We start from the raw sequence: 20,955 nt of genomic DNA on the forward strand, positions 1-20,955 counted from the left end.
CTTCCAGCCAGTGAGCGTAGCGTATGCAGCGCCTCGAGCATTCCTGGAGAGCCCGGGACGACAAATCACAGTGGTGCACCTAGCTGTGTAGGAAGTTTCTCATCGCCTGTGTCTCTGGGAAACATGGCCTTCGAGATAAGCAGTACAGGAAACTTAACTCGAAGGCCATGTTTTGCCTCCCTTCACACTCTAGAAATGACAACCGCTACACCCTTTTTAAACATTAATTGCTGCGAGTAAGCCGTATTGAACGATTTGCACCATGAAATACGATACTGTTGCAACATTTTCGTAAGCGCAAAGTCTTTTGTCTACCAATTTGAGTGAGCAATTCACGTTATGCGTTAGGTTTCTAAGCATGAGCACTGTGAAACCATAATAGCTTGCAGCTGGTCGTTAAAAAAGCCCACTTGCCGTTCTTTCGGCTAACGTAGTTCCATATTGTGGTCGTGATAATTTTCGGTGTCTGCTTTCACTTCAACATTCTATCTGACTAGCAAATCTGGTGCACAAGCCCACTGACAACACGATTTTCGTGTTAGGCAATGGTGGACACATACCTGTGACGTCGTGACGGAGCAACCATCCTCAGGCTTCATGACATTAGGTTTCGCCGTATTTCGGGGGCAAGGTACAGTATGGTTTTTGTAAATAGTTTACATGAGCCTCATTGCCTAAGCCCAGGCGGCATGGTACAATCTGTTTAAGGGAGCAGCTTAGGCTTTCTATAAGCTCCATAAGGTCTGGGGTATCAGGTGTGCCATGATAAATGTACCAAACAGTCGAACGAGATACATGGTGAAGGCGCGAAGTAATCTTCACACTTCTGACAAAATTCATAGCCAAAAAATAAAAAAAAAAGGATCTTTCAGTCCGCGCCCATTTAATGTGTTTCTACTGGTCTTGGAACGGAGCGCTATACCTCGTTAACCAAGAACAAGCTCCAGCCTCTACAGAGCCTTCAATTATTTCTTTAAGCTACCCCGCTGATCACTGTTCACCCATCGACGCGTCTCTTTTCTCGTGGAACCCCAATCCTCCATGTTCTCTCACTCGAAAACACCGACAATGGCGAAGTCGGAGTAGTTGAGTCCACTGACGTTCACGGCGAAAAGGGGTGACGTCACGTTGTCGGCCAGCAGAGCCGCGGCCCGCTGTTCGCTGTCTCCTACAGTGAGGCGCCTGTCAACGGCGTGCTCCAGCATCACCTTGCCGATGACGATGGCGCCGATGCTGAACAGCGCCAGCACGGCGACGGCGGTCACCGTTCCCGTAGTGCAGCGAGCCTTGTCGCCCTCCCACTCTGTGCTGTCGGTACGCTCGGGGCGGGGCTCTTCGGCACGACGTCCCAGGTTTTCGAGAAAACGCTGAGCATCCCTTGGACGCATCTCCCGTGTATTGTCGGGATAGTTCGGTATGCTGATGATGATCGTCCTCAAGCGCGTATGTCTGGATAGTTCGGAAGGTTGATGATGATCGTCCTCAAGCGTGGCACGTACCCGCGATGAAGGGTTGGCCAAACAGTCGAGCATTTTTACACCCACACCGGTGTATAAAGAAGGGCCTGTTGTGTCACATGGCTAACACCGTCCCCCTCAAGGGTACAGGACGGAATCATTAATGGGGAGAAACTAAGCATTCCTTTTCAATGTGAAGCACTCATGTTCGGCTGACCCAAGCTTTATTTTTGTATGTGGCATTTGGCATCCTTTCGCTGGGAGAGGTTTTCTGCACTTGATCTCACACCCACTGCTCTCTGCCCATGCGCCGCGTTGCTATAGCGACGGAGGCACGAGGTCTGCGGCGGAAGGGTGGAGAGCGCTGAGACCGTCTGTTACGCGCTCCGTCGGCCTAACCTAACCTAACCTAACCTAACACTCCTTCAATGTCTACTATAGAAAATAAGAATAAGCAAAAGAAATAAGCCCCAAAAAAAATCTTTCCGACACCGGGAATCGAACCCGGGCCTCCTGGGTGAGAGCCAGGTATCCTAACCACTAGACCGCTTTTCAATGGAGTATCTCTCTGTGGTGACGCGTAAGAAATTATATAAAGATCTTGTAGAAACCATGTTGCCGCTTCCTGTATACCGATCATTGTACTCAAAAGGTCCAGGGGACGATGTTTTAGTAAGAGTTAAAAGGATGCCTGTACGGCCATCAGTAAAAACGTTCTTCTTCCAGCTACATAGTGGCACACTCCCTACAAAACCTTGGCTGCGAGAAAAGGGCATTTTTGTTGCCTGGTCTGTAGACTGCATCATCTGCAAAAAGCCGGAGACAGTTGAACACATATTTCTGGATTGCTGTGATGCAGTCCTTCTCTGGGACATCCTCCAGAGGACCGTGAAGAAAGACTTGCCCATTACCCCGTACGGCATCCGTTTTCTGCCTGTCAAGAACGTAGGGGGTGTGCCCTACGACATGTTCATGGCACTAGTACTCCACAGCGTGTGGAGGAGGCGGATGGCCGTGCGCAACGAGGACTTGAATTCGCGACCGGCACGAGAGTATTTCATTGAGAGTGTAGAATACTTGAGAGAAGTGTACACAGTTCAAACTGAAAAGCCTGAGTGGTACCCCCTTTTAGGGGAACTCTCTATGATGAAACAACTGCGTTTTTAACCCCTTACGTGCTGAAGGTGATGTGACAGCACTCTTACAAGTGACAATGCACTGTATCTGCTTTTGTTGTATGCATAGCAGGCAATACTAGACCATGCCGGAGACAAGTGGCGCCGTTTCGTAGACCCTTCAAATAGAATAACAGCGCCTCTGAATACGACGCTTAGAATACTGAATGCAGACACGTCTGTGCGGTTATATACTTCCCGACGTTGTCCATCACATTCGAATATTAAATACCATGAGATTAATTGTTCTTTCTTGTAAATATTATTTTTCCTAATATTCGCCTCTTAAAATTGTTGTGTGAATATTGTGCACAATTTGCACTTTACCTTTGCTTATTTGAGCTTTTAGATTGTTATCTCTCCTTCCCTTTTACCACTGGCTTTTTGATGAAACTCCTTGTAGTTGGTAAGCGCCATGGTTAGAGGAGCAAGAAGAAAAAAAATGTGCGAGTGCGATATACTTTGCATACCGGATGCTGGCTGCGCATCCGGCATTTTTTACATCTATTTTGAAAAATGAGAACAAGGATACAGAACACTTTATCTGCTTCGGAAGCCTTTGTCGCTCTTGCGGGCGGATGTTTGCTACCGTTTATCTGCGACGCCCGCGATGGTATAGTAAGTAATAAGTGGCTTTGGAGCTGCGTTGCTAAGTCCGAGGGTGCGGGACCAAATCCCAGCGCCAGTGGCCGCACTTCGGTAGGGGTCGAAATGCAAATGAGACAGTGTACTTTGCACAGCGTGCATTTTGAAGAACACGAGGTGTTCAAAATTTTCTAGAGCCGCGTGATACATGGCGTGCCTCATAATCATATTGTGGTTCTGGCACCCAAAACTCGATAGTTTTTTTTTCTGATAAAGCGATAGAGTCGAAGGCTAAGTGTGCATTGTTACGACTTTGAGAGACCGGAGATGCAGTACTGGAACTGCCGAAGGAGAAGCGAAGAAGTTTGCACAATATTATAAAAATAGCAGAAAAATAGGTGACACATAGCTGCAAAATAGCTGCCAGAGCCCACGTGACCAACTGGGTCGACTTCTGGCATCTTTCCGTCTAACAATGAGCTGTACTAAGTAGGAATGTGCTTGATCACGCAGGCTGACCATTGCACCTACGTGCAGAAGGAGGAGGTTATTTTTGATAACTTCTTTGATGCGGATCACTATTGGGGCAACTAGTGACGTCACCAGCGTCACATTCCTTCTCCCGAGGAATGGACGTCTCATCGAAAAAAATAATAAATTATGGATTTTTACGTGCGAAAACACTTTTATGATTATGTGGTACGCCGTAGTGGGGGACTCCGGAAACTTGGGCCATCAGGGGTTCCTTAACGTGCACCTAAGTCTAAATACACGGGTCTTTTCGCATTTCGCCCCCATCGAAATGCTGCCGCCGTGGCCGGGATTCGATCCCGCGACCTCGTGCTTCGCAGCCCAACACCACAGCCGCTAAGCAGCCACGGCAGGTGTCTCATCAAAAAAAGAAAAACTTAACTCAAAACCCGAAGACCTGCCTGCCTCACATCGTTTTGTGTGGGGCAGGACGTTCCCGATCAGTGCAGGGAAATACACGTCGTCGCGTTGAGACCCCGGAACAAGTGTGACAGAAGAGGATGAGGGAAGTTCCGCCACTCTGAAGAAGCAATTATTGGAATCATGAGGTAGCATATTTAATGCCTACGGTTGTGAGAACGTGAGATGCAAATTTGGTTCTCTAACTCTAATGCTCAAAGGTCTGGAAAGTTCTTTTTTCGTTTGCGAAAGGCTGGATTGGCAGGAATAATGAGAAGTAATGGAGCAAGCAGGAGCCATGACTTATTCGATAACATTGGAAATGTTGGCTATATTTTCATTCGATGATTCAATAAATTTTATAGTACCAAAAATATTATGACTAGGTATATAAAGCTGGAACTTCAGAACCGTAAAACTGTATGAAGGGGACCAGTAGCCATGGCCGACTATTGCAGACTGATTGTCTGGTATACGGAAGATGTGTATCAAATGACCAAATAACACGCGCACATACATCGAGAGTTTCACGTCGACTAGCTTAGATCGACGAACAATGTAATGAGTTTCATAATATATTTTCAACGGTATGCACAAATAAGTACAGAATGAGCACTTGAGGCGTTTCTTTCACAGTAACAATACAGTGCAATATCCCTGAACCATTCAGACTATCTTGCTTCTCTATGTGGAAAGATAAGCGATTTTTTTTGGCTTTGACCTAAACTATGCCGTGCTGGCACATAAAGTATTGTCTGGAACAGTGCTCACTCATTCCCGCCACTTTTTCTTATCGCTAGCTATCGCGGTGCTTCTGATAGCGCTTTCGTCCAGTTTTGGTATTTCTCTTTCGCCGATATAAATTACGCCCTTTGTTTACAGCTTCACTCAGCTTATTGCGTTTAGGCACTTGTTATTCGAATTGAGCACTTATTTGTTACACTATTTGTATATTTTATTTATTTTTTCAGGTACACTCGGTTGCCGTGAGGCATGAATAAAAGGAGGGGGGGGGGGGCGTGACAAATATTATAGAAGACTAATAGCACATACTATCCAATAAAATAGCCCTTCAATTGCAAGCTTGAAGGATGCTGGTACTGCGAGGGAGACGAGAGCGGTAGGCTGGCTATTCCAGTCGACGCTAGATTTGAGAACAAAGCATTCTTAATAACGTTTGGTATGGCAATTCGACGCGATAACTGTGAGATGATGGTCAACGCGCGATGATACTTAATGAGGGACGGAGAAAACAAATTGTTTCCAGTGTTCATTGAAGAAATAAACTTTGTGAAATGCACACAGTCGGTCTAGCAGGCGTCGTGCTTAAAGGTCTGGAAAGTCTTCTTTTATTTATTTTACGAAAGGCTGGATTGGAAGGAATAACGGAAGTATTGGAGCATGCAGAGCCATTTTGAAGGGGTGCATGGGGGCGTGATTGGGGATTCAGCTTGTGGTCTTTTGGTGGTGATGGTATTGAGCCCAGATTTTAACGAAAAGTGAAAATTTTTTTAAGCGGGACTTTCTCTCCGGCAGGAATTATTCGCGCTGAGATTGCCAGAGCAAGAAAACCGCTATTGCGTTGTGGAAGTGGAGTCGGCTTGTCTCGATACTCAATGTTTTAATGAGCCACAGTAGAGAAAAACGTGCACATTGTGATTTCTGCTCGGGGAGGCCCTAGAATCAACGTGGATAAACTACCCCGTATGCCTTGACCACATGACAATCTTCGTTATTACACTGAAACATTTACATTAATATAGTTCGCGAAATGTTCTCGAGCAAGAAAAATATGTTAAATTGAAATCCAGGAGCGCAGATTTTTGGGCTAGTTGGTTCTTTGCATCAGTTGAAGTCATAGCGCCGGATTGGCACGGACAAGAAAGACGACAGCGCACGTCATCCCTTCGTTCTTGCACATGTCAATCCAGCGCTTTGACTTCCACCGTGTAATTCAGAAAAAGATATGCCCGCCGCGGTGGCGTATAAATAGTGACTATGGTGTTGGGCTGCTAAGCACGAGGTCACGGGATTGAATCCCGGCCATGGCGGCCACATTTCGATAGGGGTGAAATTCGAAAACACCCGTGTACTTAGATTTACGTGCACGTTAAAGAACTCCAGGTGGTCAAAATTTCCGGACCCCCCCACTACAGCGTACCTCACAATCAGATCTTGGTTTTGGCACGTAAAACCCCTTAATATATTATTCAAAAAAACGTTAGCTTTTCCCCCTGCTTTTTATATCCGCAGATACGAAATCTGCGTCACCGGGGAAACAAACAAATGAAAATAGCTTTATATCTGCTGTAATCCTGCGAACAACTAATAGAACTAATAGCTACCGCGTTGGCTGAGCAGCTGTTCTGCTGCCGAACACGACGTCGCGGGTTCGACTCCCACCGCTACAGGTGCATTGAGGCGGGGGAAAAGTGAAAAAAAAGAACAGAAATTGTAGTTTCTCCCGAAGGGCCAAGCACTGACATCGATAGCAATGTTTAATGCTGCGCTGGGTCTCCTCGGACGATGTTCTAACTATACGCGGGTGAAATCTACTGTTATTTGTACAAATTGTTTATTATGTTTCCCCCACTCCTTTCTGTAGAGCCTCCGGGCCCTGGAAGTAAATAAATAAATAAAACAAATAAATAAATGATATGCGGATGCAACATACACGAGCGCGCCGAAATTTCCACCGCCCTTGAAAGCTTTAACAGGACTTGTAGGGCCTGTAACGGCTTCCCGCTGGCACCGCTCTGCTGCCCACAAAAAGCGGCGTAACTGAAATTACAAAATTTAAAAATTGTAAGCCCTGACACTTTTACGCAATTTGTATTGGCAGTATGTGCGGGATAAAATGCACAACTTGTGAATGAAACTCTTGATTACTCTTGCGTGCACGCTACGATTCTCAAGAGCATTGACATGCACTGACCATTTTGCAGGTTGAATAGAGTGACATCTACATCTACCTTGCGTACGGTATAGCAAAAATAAAGCACATTCATGGATTAAATGCACAAAACATCGCAGTGATGGTGAAGTACGCATATAATTGCTAAAATGCTTCTGAATTTTGGTCTGCAGTGCGGCTCATTGTTGATAGGAACAGGCTAACGAGCGGTTATCTCACTGCTGGGGCTGTTTGGCTGCTAGTGCTATGTCAATGCACTGGGCAAGAGCGTAGACAAGGTGCGATGAGCAACCAACCATAGGTCACCGGCTGCAAAGCCGGACCATTGTACACTTGCGAGAGGGGAAAGAAATGTATGAGCTCTGCACTGATGTCTTACATTTAACAGTGAATGATATTGTACATGAAAAAAAAAAGACCTGGGGTTCAAAACTTTTCTGCAGCCTTCTACTACGACGCCTTCCCTCAGCTCAAGGGCTGTTTTGGAACGTTAAACACCACGCGTACAAAAAAACTCAAATATTCTTTGATCGACCTGCTCGCCATTCCAGCAGTATTGATACGGACTAGTCCCCACGGCCATGTTTTTGCTCGTGGTAATACAAGTTCTCCTGTTTCCAAAGATGTGTGGGGAAATTCAAAAGGGAACTAGGTAGACTTGTTAATATTTAGTATGCGGAAATGTTTGTTGACAAATTAGAGAAGTCTGTGTGTGTCAGGGCCGGTGACACGATATGCTCTATGCATCGATGCTTGGACTACATTGAGAGTGATCTTTTTCTTAAGCGTTCTGCCTATGTGGTGCGTGCTCGCCATATATACTTGTAATATTTGCGTGCAAATAATCTTGGTATAGCCCTATAACTGGTCCGCAGTGTAAATAAATAAATAAATAAATATGCGAAAGTTCGCAGTATTAGATACTGTGTGAATTTCAACTTGACAAAAGCTAAGGCAAATTCAAAATGGGAGACATCAAAAAAGCGATAGAGAAGTTTGCACTTAAAGTTTTTTTTTGTTCCATTGGCCAGAGTAAGGTTGGTACACAAAGAGACAACTGTTCAGCACAGCCTCATTATCGGTCACAAGGCCATGAAAGACCATGCGATGAAAGTAGGCGAGATTACCTACAAGACAGAGCTGCAAAAAAGGTGATTTTTGTTTTTGCAAATGCTGTTGAAAATGGTTATGATTAACTTCTGAAGTCGTCACTGTTGTGTGAAATGACATTTTTGTTGCCTTCTCGAAGTGAATAGCAAATTCCCCGTTTGTTGCATTGCCTCTGCAGAACTTAGGATATGTCGAAACTGCATATTTCTTGCTATTGTTTTTGTTCGCGCTTACTTATGCGTTAGCAGCTTATTAAAAGCACGTACACAAATCACTGACAGACGGTCGATCCGCAAACTTGCCAGGTAACATAAGGACTTACGATCAGATTACCACAGAAAGAGTCTAAACATTTTGTTTGTTGTAATGTGATTTTAAACCGTTATGTACATGTAACTTGGCTAGAATAAACCAGTTGTATGTTGCCGCATAAACCATCTGTTACACTTTTCTGTCACTGCGTTTAATAACGTGCTAACGCATAAGCAAATATGAAAGGTAGCCAACTACCCCCCTTGGTAGAATTCTTTGAATTTCATTTCGGCCTTACACGTTCTTTTGTAAGGTCAAGAAACTTCCCATGTACGTTTCACAATGTTCGTAAATCCGAAACTTTAATTTTTTTTCTGGAATTGGGAGTATTAAATAACTAAATCAATAAATATCTCTCAGAAGGAAGAATGGAGCTCTGCGAACCAGAACTCAGAAGTTTCACGGCAAACATGGGCTGTCCAGAGAGCCCACGATGCCGCGGTAAGGTTCGGCCTTCCGATGCCCACGTGGGAGTGGCCCGCAGCTCTGCCCTAGCGCAAAGCTTCTCGGGACCCTGTAAATAAAGTTCTTCGTCTGTCTGTCTCTCTGTCTCGGAAAGTACCGACATCCTAAGATGTCTTAGGTCAGTCTCTACTATGGTCCGCTTCGCTCACAGTAGACGCGCTCAAACACTAGAGAGAGCTGTTAATTTCACTTTATTACATAAGCACTTGCCTGAACTCCTTTTTGACTCGGACGCCGGGATTCTGCTATCTGCCTGACTGAGAAACGGAAACAGGAAGCCTTATCACGTTACGCATAGTCAGCTCGCCTGGGGCGAACGGCCGTCCAATCTGCGCTGCCAGGCACGAACTCCTCGCGCATGCGCATGAGTGTTCCACCTGCGGGACTCCGCCGCGTATTGCGGTGGGCCCCGCCGAGCGGCGCGGAGTGAAAGCAACACGCTCCACGACGAGAGAGAAATTACGTTGAGCCGGCCCCGTAGCGAAGACGTATTTCTATTACAAGGCGAGAGTAATCACTCATCCACCCCATACAAACTCGTGAAAGGTGAGACAGTAAGACAATCGGCCATAAGTTGAAAGTGTATACAGTACAACGTACAGTCGCGGACAGAATATTATGGACCATGAAATCTAAGAAAAAGCTGAATATCTCCGCAACATCACAACGCAATTTGGTTTTTGCATTTTGGACCTCGACTAGAATATGCTAACAACGTTGTCGTGGGCAGTTTTACTGGTTACTGCTACAGACTGCTCGAGAATTGAACGTTTTCGGAGATCCCGCGGTCCATTTTATTCTGTCCGCGACTGTACCTCCACCGCAATATTGGGCGAGGGGCAATACGTTGCGCCGCTTGCGAGCTATCCGGCAACGCGCGTGCAACGCGACTGGCAAGCCGGTTTGGTGTAAGCGCCGGTTTCCCCTCTTCCTTCTCACGAGGCTCGCATTATCCTTGTTGGGAGGAGCCGAGAGAGAGAGAGAGAGAGAGCGCTGTAACGCGATAAGCATTCGGCAAGGGGGCGTTCATCGGCGACTGCCGGCGCACTCATCGCCTCGCCGACTTCCGACCACAGCGAACGCGATGGCGCCGGGCGGCGTGGGACTTCGTTTGGCGGCGGTGTTGTTCGTCGTGGTTTTCCTTGGCAATGAATGCGCCGGCCTCGATGCAAAGGTGGGTGTCGGGACTCGGATCCATCAAAAAAGTTCTGCAGCTAGAATTGTTCGTGAGAGAGAGAATTCCAGCCTATCCTGACGCTGTACGTGATATTAGAGGAGGCGGACAGCGATTTGCGAAGAGCACGTACGAATGAAAAAGAAAAACGAAAGCATATTTGTGTATTTGCACCCAGTGTTTTGCGAGCGGAGAATTTTTCCGAAAATTAAGAATGAACGAGTGGGGGGAGGGGGACGGAAGGGGTGGCAGATGGACAGACAACAAACTTTATTTGATGCTGAGGAGCTACTGTCAGAAACCCTTAATGGGAGGCCGTTGTAGCCGCTGGCCGCGCCCATGTAGAAGAAATAACACCGCCACCCTCAGCCCTTTCCTTTTTCGCGCCAACGCTTTCCTGCTAATCAGTTGTCAATTCACTAAAATTAGAGATTCGTTTCTCTTTCAACGGGACAGGACAGCTGATTGCCTTTGTGTTCATTTAACTTGATCGTCAATCTGTAGTAGTTCGTTACCTTGTAAATATACATAAAGCGGTTGCTCCGCGCTTCAGGCAGAGAGAGAGAGTGATGAAGAGGAAAGGCAGGGAGGTTAAGCAGATATCAGTCTCCAGTTTGCTACCCTACACTGGGGATGGGAGATAGAGATTAGAAAGAGGACAGAGAGGAAATCGTAAAAAAAACAAAAATAAACACGCTCACACGGAGGCACGCACACACAAAAGGCGTTTCAGTTAAAGACGTTCACAAAGGCCGGTAGACCGCAAAAAGCGTAATAGTTCTTGCACGGCCTTCTTCTGTGACGGTAGGTCCTTTCGATGGTGTAAAATTCTTTTTTCCGATAGCTGTTGGTCGTCCAGCTGGTCAAGTTCGTGGCGAAGGCATTCCCTCTGTGGACTGTACTGTGGGCAGGTGCAAAAAATATGTTCAATCGATTCTCCATGACCGCAGTGGTCACAGGTTGCGGTGTCGGTCATCCCTATGCGGAATACAAATGCTTTGGTAAAGGCAACGCCCAACCACAGTCGATATAAAAGCGTGGGGTCTCCTCGGCGAAGCTGTGATGGCGCTTCAAGACTTAAAGGGACACTAAACCGAAACAATCAATCAGTTTAGACTAATGAAGCATTGTTTGAGAACCCTGCCGGGAGTCATTTTAAAAATATTGTTTGATTTTCAGATGAGAGAATGAAGGTCCAAGTATCAGTATTTGAATTTCGCGCCGAAGCCCCAGCGCCGGTACGTCAGCGTGACGGCAGGGATTCCAAAGTATGTTTTCGCATTTGGGCCGCGTTGGCTGAATAAAGGTTCCCGAAACTTGCCATGTTTAATACTTTGTTCCTTTAGAACACAATGTAGTCAATCTGTACGGCTATATATATTTAGTAGGCCTTAGAAGATGCCTTCAAAATCCAAGATGTCACAGCCCCCAGGTGCTGGAACTTAACTAGGCGTCGCAACCCGTATTTCATTCTTGGGCTTTTTCTAGCTTACCAAACGTCTTATCGTTGTAAGAGTTGTGTTTTTGGTGTTGTAGAACAGTAATTTACTGATCCAGAAGAAACCATTTTTCACTTTAGTCTCCCTTTAATGTAGGATCAAAGGAGTACAGTCGGGTATTTCTTAAATGTGGTTCATTCCATTGCGACGCGGTGCACCGCCGAGCAAGTAGGCGGAGCTTCCGTGCTGCGTCAGTTCAAGAAAGTAGACATGCATAAGCTAGTTAAATAGGTAAGCGAAAGTAAATACCAGTAAAGGCAAGGCGCAGAAGACCAGGACTCAGGAAGAAGAACATGGCCACTCTGAAGGCTTTCACACTAGGGGACATTTGCCGGTGCAAGGCGTTCACGCGGGATGACACACGACAAAGGGAATGTCCTTTACGGTGAAAGTCCCTTAAGTTAGAGGAGATATACGTACCTCTATAAGGGAAGCCTTTAGCGGTAAGCTTGTGTGCAGTTCCACACGATAATACTTGACGGTAAACATTGCTGCCTAGGAATTATTTTGGTGATTGAACAAAAAATTATTTTAGCCGTAACAGTGAAGTAAGTTTACAAGTCACACAATATTTTTTGCATTTTCTCAGTTTCAGTGCAAAGAAGCACCGCCAAGCTATTTGCTGCGTTGCTTACTAAAAACACTGAAACGAGACTGCGCCATACCGTGTGTCTGTGACGAAGCTAAAAAAAATTTGGTCTGGGATAATGCAACGTGAAAGATAGAAATTTACTTCAGAGGACGTTCGTTCGCCAGTGTTTCAGTGGTTGGTATTAGTAGAGATATTTGCCACCTGTTCGGCACAAGTATGAGCCAAAGGCCGCTTTTGATTTAATCTGAAAGGGGCACATCATCAGTTACCTGCAGTGAGCCATGGCAGCTTGTTTTGCAACGATTCTATAGCGTGTGATTAAGGAGTATTTTGTCTGACAGAGAGAAAAAGAAAAATGTGAAAGATATTCTTGTTGAGATTAAGAGGGATGGGTGAAGGTGGGTGGGTCAGGCAATGCTCAGATAACTGGCACCCTATTCGTGTAATCGAATGGGCGCGAAAGATTTATTGATTCCTCAAGTTTGACGCCTTGAAGCAACACTAGCGTTATGAGAGACGCTGTTGTGAATTGGGCCGGATAAAGTTTGGCAACCAGCTGTTTCTAACCTGCAACTAAATAGAAATGCATGCACGTTTTTTTTTCCATTTCAATCTCATCGAAGTGTGGCCGTCAAGGGCATCGCGACTTAAACCGCGACCACATATGATCGGCAGTGGAGAGCCACAGCCACTGAGTTGCCGTGGCGTATAGGGTGCAAAAGCAAGGAACACTCATTTGAAAAGGTCGGAAGACACGGTGGAGCGAAACAATGTGATTGGTAGCTTGAATATCATATTACAATATAACATAAATGCTTGATCTCAACACTTTGTGCCACGAGCTTACGTCCGAGAACGTTCTGCTAGACCTTCTATACCTTCAAAAATGTATGACGTACAGACAATCAGTGAATCACTTCCATAGATGCATGTTTCTGCATTTTTTATTCCAGATTTTGTTCAAGGATTACGTCAGCATTTCTTCGTGCACGCTTGATGCGTAACTGTTTCGTGATGGTCAGCCTTTGTTTCGATGCATCTCGGAAATGTTACAGGCACCGAGGCAGTATTATCCATGATCACTCGTGTGAACATTGTGCAAGTTTTACAGTATGCACAAATAAATACCTAAATGAATAAATTATAGTGCTGGTGTCCCTTTTAATACTCGGGTCTAGTGTCCCTTTTACAGGCGGCATTTCTTTCCTTGAAGAAGTGTGTTCTTTCAAGCTGCACCAGTCTACGTACTGTGGCCCGTTCTATCTCTCAAAGCTTCGCGATAGAAATAGACACTGATAATGGCTCTAGCTTCGCTGTTTGAGGAGGGGACATGCAGCCGCTTATCGTTTGCAAATAGTTTATTCAAGAAGTGCCAGCGCGTGGGACAATGGAAGGGCGGACACCCCAGCAACTGCTGCCCCAAAGTCCGAGTGCGATGCCTCACATCAAAGGGCCCTGATAAGGCTCTTGGAGGAAAGGCGTCAACATCTCAAATAACCACCCTCTCTAGTCGCGTTTGGGCGTTGCTCGAAAGGGCGTGTCGTCAAGCTGGTATGCTTGAGCGGCGTGCAATGCTGGACAGATTTGTCGCGTCACGGCGCCTGTAGGTTAAAGTTCTCGCATGCAGCCAATTCACACGACAGTCACAAGCAACACTTGAAAGACCGAACTGACAGAACAGTTTGTTGGTGTAAGGCATATTTTCTGTCGTTCGGCAACCTTCACGAGTGATGTGTACGATTGCCTGGCATCTTGTCTCATTAGCCCTTACAGCGCGAGAATCATTCTAGAAACGCGTGAGAAAATTACTTATGCTAGAAGTGATCATAAGACCAGATTCCAGCCAATCGCGACGATGGACATACCATTAGCAAAGGTGGTCGACCAATGACAAATAGTAGTCAGGAACGAAAACCTATTTGAATTCAACCTCAAATTCCGTCACATCACACTCTTTTGACTTCTTGTCAAAAGAAAGATGCAACAAATACTTTGAACAAGATTGTATGGTTAGTGTAGCATCAAGACACATACAGGTTTCATATCGTAATGTCCACGAAACGGCGAGTTTACGTTCGTTTTACCATTCGATCCAAGTAACTTGGCTCGTAATGGCAAAATGCTCTTACGATCTAATTGCTCGTGAGCGCAAGTTCCAACCAGTCGTAATGCAGGACATACCTTTAGCGAAGGTGCCCGGCCAACGGCAAAGAGCGCTTACCAACGAAATGATTTGTGAATTCGGCACCGACAGTATACGCAGACAAAAGTCTGTCATCATTGTAATAGATGGCAATCAATCAATTCATCGATTGATGCGTCTTCGAAGGTAGAAAAATATTTTATTTTGAAAGTTATCTGTCATCTGAGGGGCCGAGAGAAGCATATGCAGTGTACTTCGTGCTTCGATGAGAAAGGTGCAGTGGCAGGGGAATAGGCCCTGCGGTCTCATGCAAACCTGCAAGAATTGCATGCGACGCAGTTGGCGTTACTCTGAGGAAGGACTGATCGTTCGTCGGTACGACGCCCAACCACAATTAGATCAATCCAGTCTTTTTCTCCTATAGTGACGGTGTACCCGAGCCAGAAAGTTCAGGGTCAAGCATTCAGGAGACAATATAATGGATACTGCATAGAGACTGGTCTTGTGGAGATATGCCATTCCGCAGTAGCATTGTAACAGACGCAAAGGCTGAAAAGTTGTCGTCTTTGATGACCATGCTAAACCCGCCTGTTGCTTTAACCCACCAACACGATCACATTAACTAAAATAAGTATACTGACTACCGTTAGCGCTCCTTACTTGATAGCCGCAGTAGCCCGGGCTATTTATAGTAATAGAAGATGGCGTTTGCAATAACCTCTTGTGTTTTTGAATAAAATTACAGCGCAACAGAAGGAAAGATAAGAATGGTTTGGAACAGGCACCAGGCGCCAGTCACATGCCCATCATTGGTAAGTCTAAATTGTTCTTAATTTTGGCTGATCGGTTTTGCGGAGTCTGAGAAAGTCGAGGAAGTGTCAGGAAAGAAAAGTTGTGATCCACAGGAATGTAGCACGAACTAACGAAGAAAACTTACACGCGTTTCTCAGAACAAAAGCATTGCAGTTGAGGGGAAATTCCGCACCAGGACGAGTTTTTCCACAACCACGAAGCTTTCTTACTGAGAAACGTGTATGCACTTCATTTGGAGTTTTGTGTTGCAGTCGGGTGGATCGCAACTTCCTCTTTCAAGTTCATAACTTTATTTCAATTTCTTAACGGACACTACAGAGGAACGCAGAATTACCTTAGGTTAATAAATCACCCTTCAATAACTCTACTTTCCTTGATTTCGCGGTATAGGCTGGCGATCAGAGAGAGAAAGACGGCAAAACTTTCATTTTTGAATTTCTCCGCGAAACCTCAAGGCGTCAGATTCGTTACGTCAGTGTGACGTCATGGATTGAGAACCTTTTTTTTCATGTATAGGATGTTGTGGCTCAGGCAATGTTCTTGAAGATGACTAAGTTATGTGTCTGGCTCTTTTGGAATAGGATTTAGTGTATTACTGCCAGTAAAGGAATAATTAAGCCCTAAGAAAGGACTACAATAATTGTACTGTCACGGCGAACACGTGGGAGAATTTCAAGGTGGCACATCACCCCTTTCGTTGTTTCGTTAATTCTGGGTTACCAAGCTCACAGTAACAGTGGCCTTTTTGGTAATGGGGAAGGGCAACTTAGTAACGCAGCTCAAGTACCTTTCGTGTTTAGTGTCCCCATTTATGTCATCATCATCATCAGCCTAGTTACGCCCACTGCAGGGCAAAGGCCTCTCCCATACTTCTCTAACTACCCCGGTCATGTACTAATTGTGGCCATGTTGTCCCTGCAAACGTCTTAATGTCATCCGCCCACCTAACTTTCTGCCGCCCCCTGCTACGCTTCCCTTCCCTTGGAATCCAGTCCGTAACCCTTAATGACCATCGGTTATCTTCCCTCCTCATTACATGTCCGGCCCATGCCCATTTCTTTTTCTTGATTTCAACTAAGATGTCATTTACCCGCGTTTGTTGCCTCACCCAATCTGCTCTTTTCTTATCCCTTTACGTTACACCGATCATTCTTCTTTCCATAGCTCGTTGCGTCGTCCTCAATTTCAGCAGAACCCTTTTCGTAAGCCTCCATGTTTCTGCCCCATATGTGAGTACTGGTAACAGACAGCTGTTATATACACTTTCCTTTTGAGGGATAGTGGTAACCTGCTGTTCATGATTTGAGAATGCCTGCCAAACGCACCCCAGCCCATTCTTATTCTTCTGGTTATTTCAGTCTCATGATCCGGATCCCTGGTCACTACCTGCCCTAAGTAGATGTATTCCCTTACCACTTCCAGTGCCTCGCTACCTATCGTAAACTGCTGTTCTCTTCCGAGACTGTTAAACATTACTTTAGTTTTCTGCAGATTAATTTTCAGACCCACCCTTCTGCTTTGCCTCTCCAGGTCAGTGAGCATGCATTGCAATCGGTCTCCTGAGTTACAAAGCAAAGCAATATCATCAGCGAATCGCAAGTTGCTAAGGTATTCTCCATCAACTTTTATCCCCCATTCTTCCCACTCCAGGTCTCTGAATACCTCCTGTAAACATGCGGTGAATAGCATTGGAGAGATCGTATCTCCCTGTCTGACGCCTTTCTTTATTGGGATTTTGTTTCTTTCTTTGTGGAGGACTACGGTGGCTGTCGAGCCTTTATAGATATCTTCCAGTATTTTTACATATTTCTCATCTACACCCTGATTCCGTAATGCCTCCATGACTGCTGAGGTAATGGACTGCAAATGTAATGGACATTTATGTTGAACACTTTGACATTCAAAGCTTACTCTAGAAGTTTGGTATTTTGAATACTCTACAGTGCAGGTTACGCTTGAAAGCAGCCTTGCATTGATTTATTTTCGACAATGCTATTCACTCTGCGCTTCAAAAATACATTGTCACTTTACGACATTTTCACCGAAGCTTCATATGACTTGAAAAAATTTGCTTTCCTCAGCCAATTTCGCAACTAATGTGTTTCTTTTAACTATTTCAGCTGTAGTAGTTCCGGTGTGTTTTTTTCCTCAGTCACACTTATCGATGGTCTGGAAATTTGCGATCATGAAAGCATCGACCCGGGATTTGATGCCATTATTCTATGCATTTTTCCAGCCTAGCAATTTAATTCCGGTTATCACCTTGAAGTTACTTATTGAGTACGCCAGCTAGCCCGTTCGAAGACTGGGAAACAAATGTTTATCCTTTGAATGGTGCAACCTACTGTGCCCCGTCGATCTCTTTTCTTTGGAAGTATTAAGTTTTTCACTTAAGAAGCTTTTTTTCACTGTGACTTTATATCTTGACTAAGTTATTAGGTGTAGCTTTATTTGTTACACATCAACTGATATCCATTCGTTCTTTCTCGGCCAATATGTAATGCCTTGCGGGATGATGAGGCTGTTTGGGAAAATAAAAATAATAAATAAATAAATAAATTTTATTGCTGATCCATGCAATACACCGAATCGAGTCCGTCCTTCTAAGAGCGTCAATCTACGCTCTCAGGTTTGTTCTTATTTGTTATGTGGGCATGTCATTTCTAAACATATGCATCACAATTGTTTGGGAATAACGGTATCTGCACGCTGGTAATAATACAGCAGGCCTTCTTTTTATTGTGTAAGGGACCATCATTCCAGCAATAATTACAATCGACGATAAGTGAATATTTTTCTTGCTATTCCATATACCTGTACATAGAATGGAAGATAGGCAATGTTAGAGCCAGCAGTCCCAATATACAGATAAGAAATCGTAACCACCAACATCACCATAAAAAAGCCGCAGTTTCACGCCAAACGCGAAGCATTAGGTGCAATGTCAAATTAGAAGAAAGCTCTATGAAGTAAGGATATTAAAATTATCGGCAGTACTAGCTTATAATTGTTTGCTTGTTAACTAAATGAACAAGCATGATGTCACGTTCGCACAGGCACACCTCGATACGTCTCACTCGATCACCGCGTACACTCGCCGTCAAAACACTGGAGTGAGGAAGTGCGGCAGCAGCAGCGAGCGAATTGAACTTCGCGCTGTCTCTCGCTTCAACACAAACTAAGCGGCAAGAACACAGCGTGATCGAAGCTATCAGTCCTAGGGCATCTAGACTCTGTACTCGTCGCGGATCGCTTTCAAGATAGGGTCCGCTCGGCCGCACTCAGCCACGTTATAAGCAGCTGCCGCTGGAGTTGCATATACAAAACACCAAGAGAGAGCAAACATAACAAAATATTGCGCGAGATCATCAAAATGACCTTCCTGTAGTGTATATTTGTTTCGGATATAAAACAACGAAATCTCAGCCCATTTTTTTTTCCTTGGGCGGATCACACATTAAAAGAACAGAAAGAGACATTTGGCACTAATACAAGACGCCGCTCACACGTGCAACCGTGAGACCTCAGACACCATTCTTCACCGTGGTATTTCCTTACCATCTATAACTACAATTATTACAATGCACAAGTTCTGATGGTTGCACCTTGTACCTAGTACGTAATTTGATGAAAGTGTTGTCCTAGTTTTCAAGCATTGCTTCTAGATAACGTAAAATCAATCAATCAATCAATATTTTCATTCTATCAATGATACAGAAAGAAGGAGTGTGACAAAAAGCTGTTTATCAGAACAGCTTGACTACACTACGGCCCCTGACGCCGACTTCTGCATCTTGCTAGTGCTTTAGTAGAAATCACAATCAATTTATGCATTATGCAATCGTGTTTCTCCAAAAGAATTAGCACAGGCATTGCATTTTTTTTGCTATATCCTGCAATTGCTTCTTGATTGTCTCCTTTCCTGCACTAATCTCAGTCGGGATTGAAAGCATGTTTCAATAATATAAATAAATAAATTTACAAACTTACTGCATTTTTAGCAAGGTGCGTATGTAAAGCAAATACACCCCAGACTGCAAGTTGAAGAAAGTACTGTTGAGAAGATCATGACATCATAGATACCAGCAACCAACCAGCCAGCTGCTCAGATAGCTAAGCAGGTAGCGCAATGCGACGGTGCATAAAATTCAGGAGTTTTATGGTGTTGTAGACAATTGTAATTCAACAAATGGGAGAAGCAGCAGCCAATCGCAATTCCCGCCTAATTGAGGAAAAACCTTGTCGACTTGGTCACCTCGTAATCTGACGCTATCTCTCTCACCTAACACACTACCATTTTTGTGTCAGACGGCTCTCTTTCCTCGTTGATCTGAAGTCTTTCGCGAGCGAATGAAGTCACTGGTGCTGTGCCATTGCCGTGAACCTTCAATTATTTTCTTTTTTTTTCAGTGCCACCCACCGACTTGAGGGTCGACGTGGTTTGTAGCAACACGCTTCATGCCACGTGGAAATATGAGACAAAAGAGTATATTGATGGTTTTTTTGTAAGTCTCTGCAACACAAATGCAAATATCTGTTCCAACAAAACGCTATCTTCTGAAGTGCGAGAGTTTTCGTCACCGCTGCAAGAACATGGCAGTACCTACAAGCTTTTCGTATTCGCAACCAGCTTCGACAGTCACAGTGAACCTGCAGAAGCAAGCTTCAACTCCTTCCCGGATCGTGAGTACCGAACACAGCCTTGCGAAACTCACTGCTACACTACCAACACTGCACCTCCGCAACTGTATTGCTATAGCAATGATGCGTGCTTTCATTCGATGAATATCGAATAGTATATATATATATACATATCAACTTCCTCTATACACATTGACATGCGAGAACTATTATGACATGATCTAGCGACGCTGCCTACAACCTCTTACGTTGTTTATTTTAGAATTATTTATTTAGTTATTTCTTTAGTTGTTCATATTTCTTCTCTTCTGGGCCGTGAAGGAGTAGGTAAAAAAATAGTAAAACAAACAAAACAGCATATACCGGAACTTGTTAAATATTAGTCAGGGCAATCAACCTTTGAAGTAAGCAATGTAATCATCAAATCTTGTGAAAAAAAACCAAGATAGTATGTTCAAACAGCAAAAACCATCCTGGTGTTCCACAGAAAAGTATTATAATTATCACTTTGGACGCTTTCAATTTTACACCAGGGATCTTCATACAATAAGATATTTAGTGACGCTGCCTATCTACTCTTCTAACTTTATGATGTATGATTTTGAGTAATTATGATTCATCACCTGTTTACCTATTGAGACCCATATAGCTATTACACACTATAGTGTTAGTAGCCAATTAGCAGCAAAGTACAACGACACCCGTTCTACGCTCAAAGCGTGTGTTTAAACACCAGCATTATCTTGATATCCTTTGTGTCTAGGTCGAACTGCAACCCTTGTCAGGAGATATATCTTGCGTTGGTATTATTGCTAGACTTTCTGATCGTATTGCTTGTGAGATCTGCCGACCGAGAGTTTTGTGACAACACAAACGAAAGATGCTGACTGTCCTCTAGAATGCTATCGTTTTAAAATTGGTAAAGCGAGAAACGGGTAGCGGCGACGAAATCACTCTTTAATAAGGGCAGGCCACGCTGTGAGCTAGTGCTAGACTTTTAAATTGTGTCTTCTGAAAAACAAAATAAATATTGAGAAAGAGCAATATAATAGCGAGATTCCATCTTACAAAAAATACTGGCGACAATAAGGCGTATAACTCGAGCCTGTGACCCTTCATGACATGTTCAGTACTAAATATTTACA

At 44.5% G+C, this 20,955-nt stretch overlaps 1 protein-coding gene across 1 annotated transcript in view; it reads left to right on the top strand.

Moving 5' to 3' along the window:
• The first annotated feature begins 9,956 nt into the window (after positions 1-9,956).
• LOC139051069 (fibronectin-like) overlaps positions 9,957-20,955 on the top strand; it is a 34,699-nt gene continuing 23,700 nt past the window's right edge. Inside the window, exons 1-3 of the mRNA XM_070528139.1 lie at positions 9,957-10,122; positions 15,102-15,168; positions 19,580-19,852. Coding sequence (XP_070384240.1) covers positions 10,033-10,122; positions 15,102-15,168; positions 19,580-19,852 — 430 coding nt within the window. The 5' untranslated portion in view covers positions 9,957-10,032. The remainder of the gene's footprint in view (positions 10,123-15,101; positions 15,169-19,579; positions 19,853-20,955) is intronic.

This window comes from Dermacentor albipictus, chromosome 10, assembly GCF_038994185.2.
Source record: "Dermacentor albipictus isolate Rhodes 1998 colony chromosome 10, USDA_Dalb.pri_finalv2, whole genome shotgun sequence".
Lineage (NCBI taxonomy): Eukaryota > Metazoa > Arthropoda > Arachnida > Ixodida > Ixodidae > Dermacentor > Dermacentor albipictus.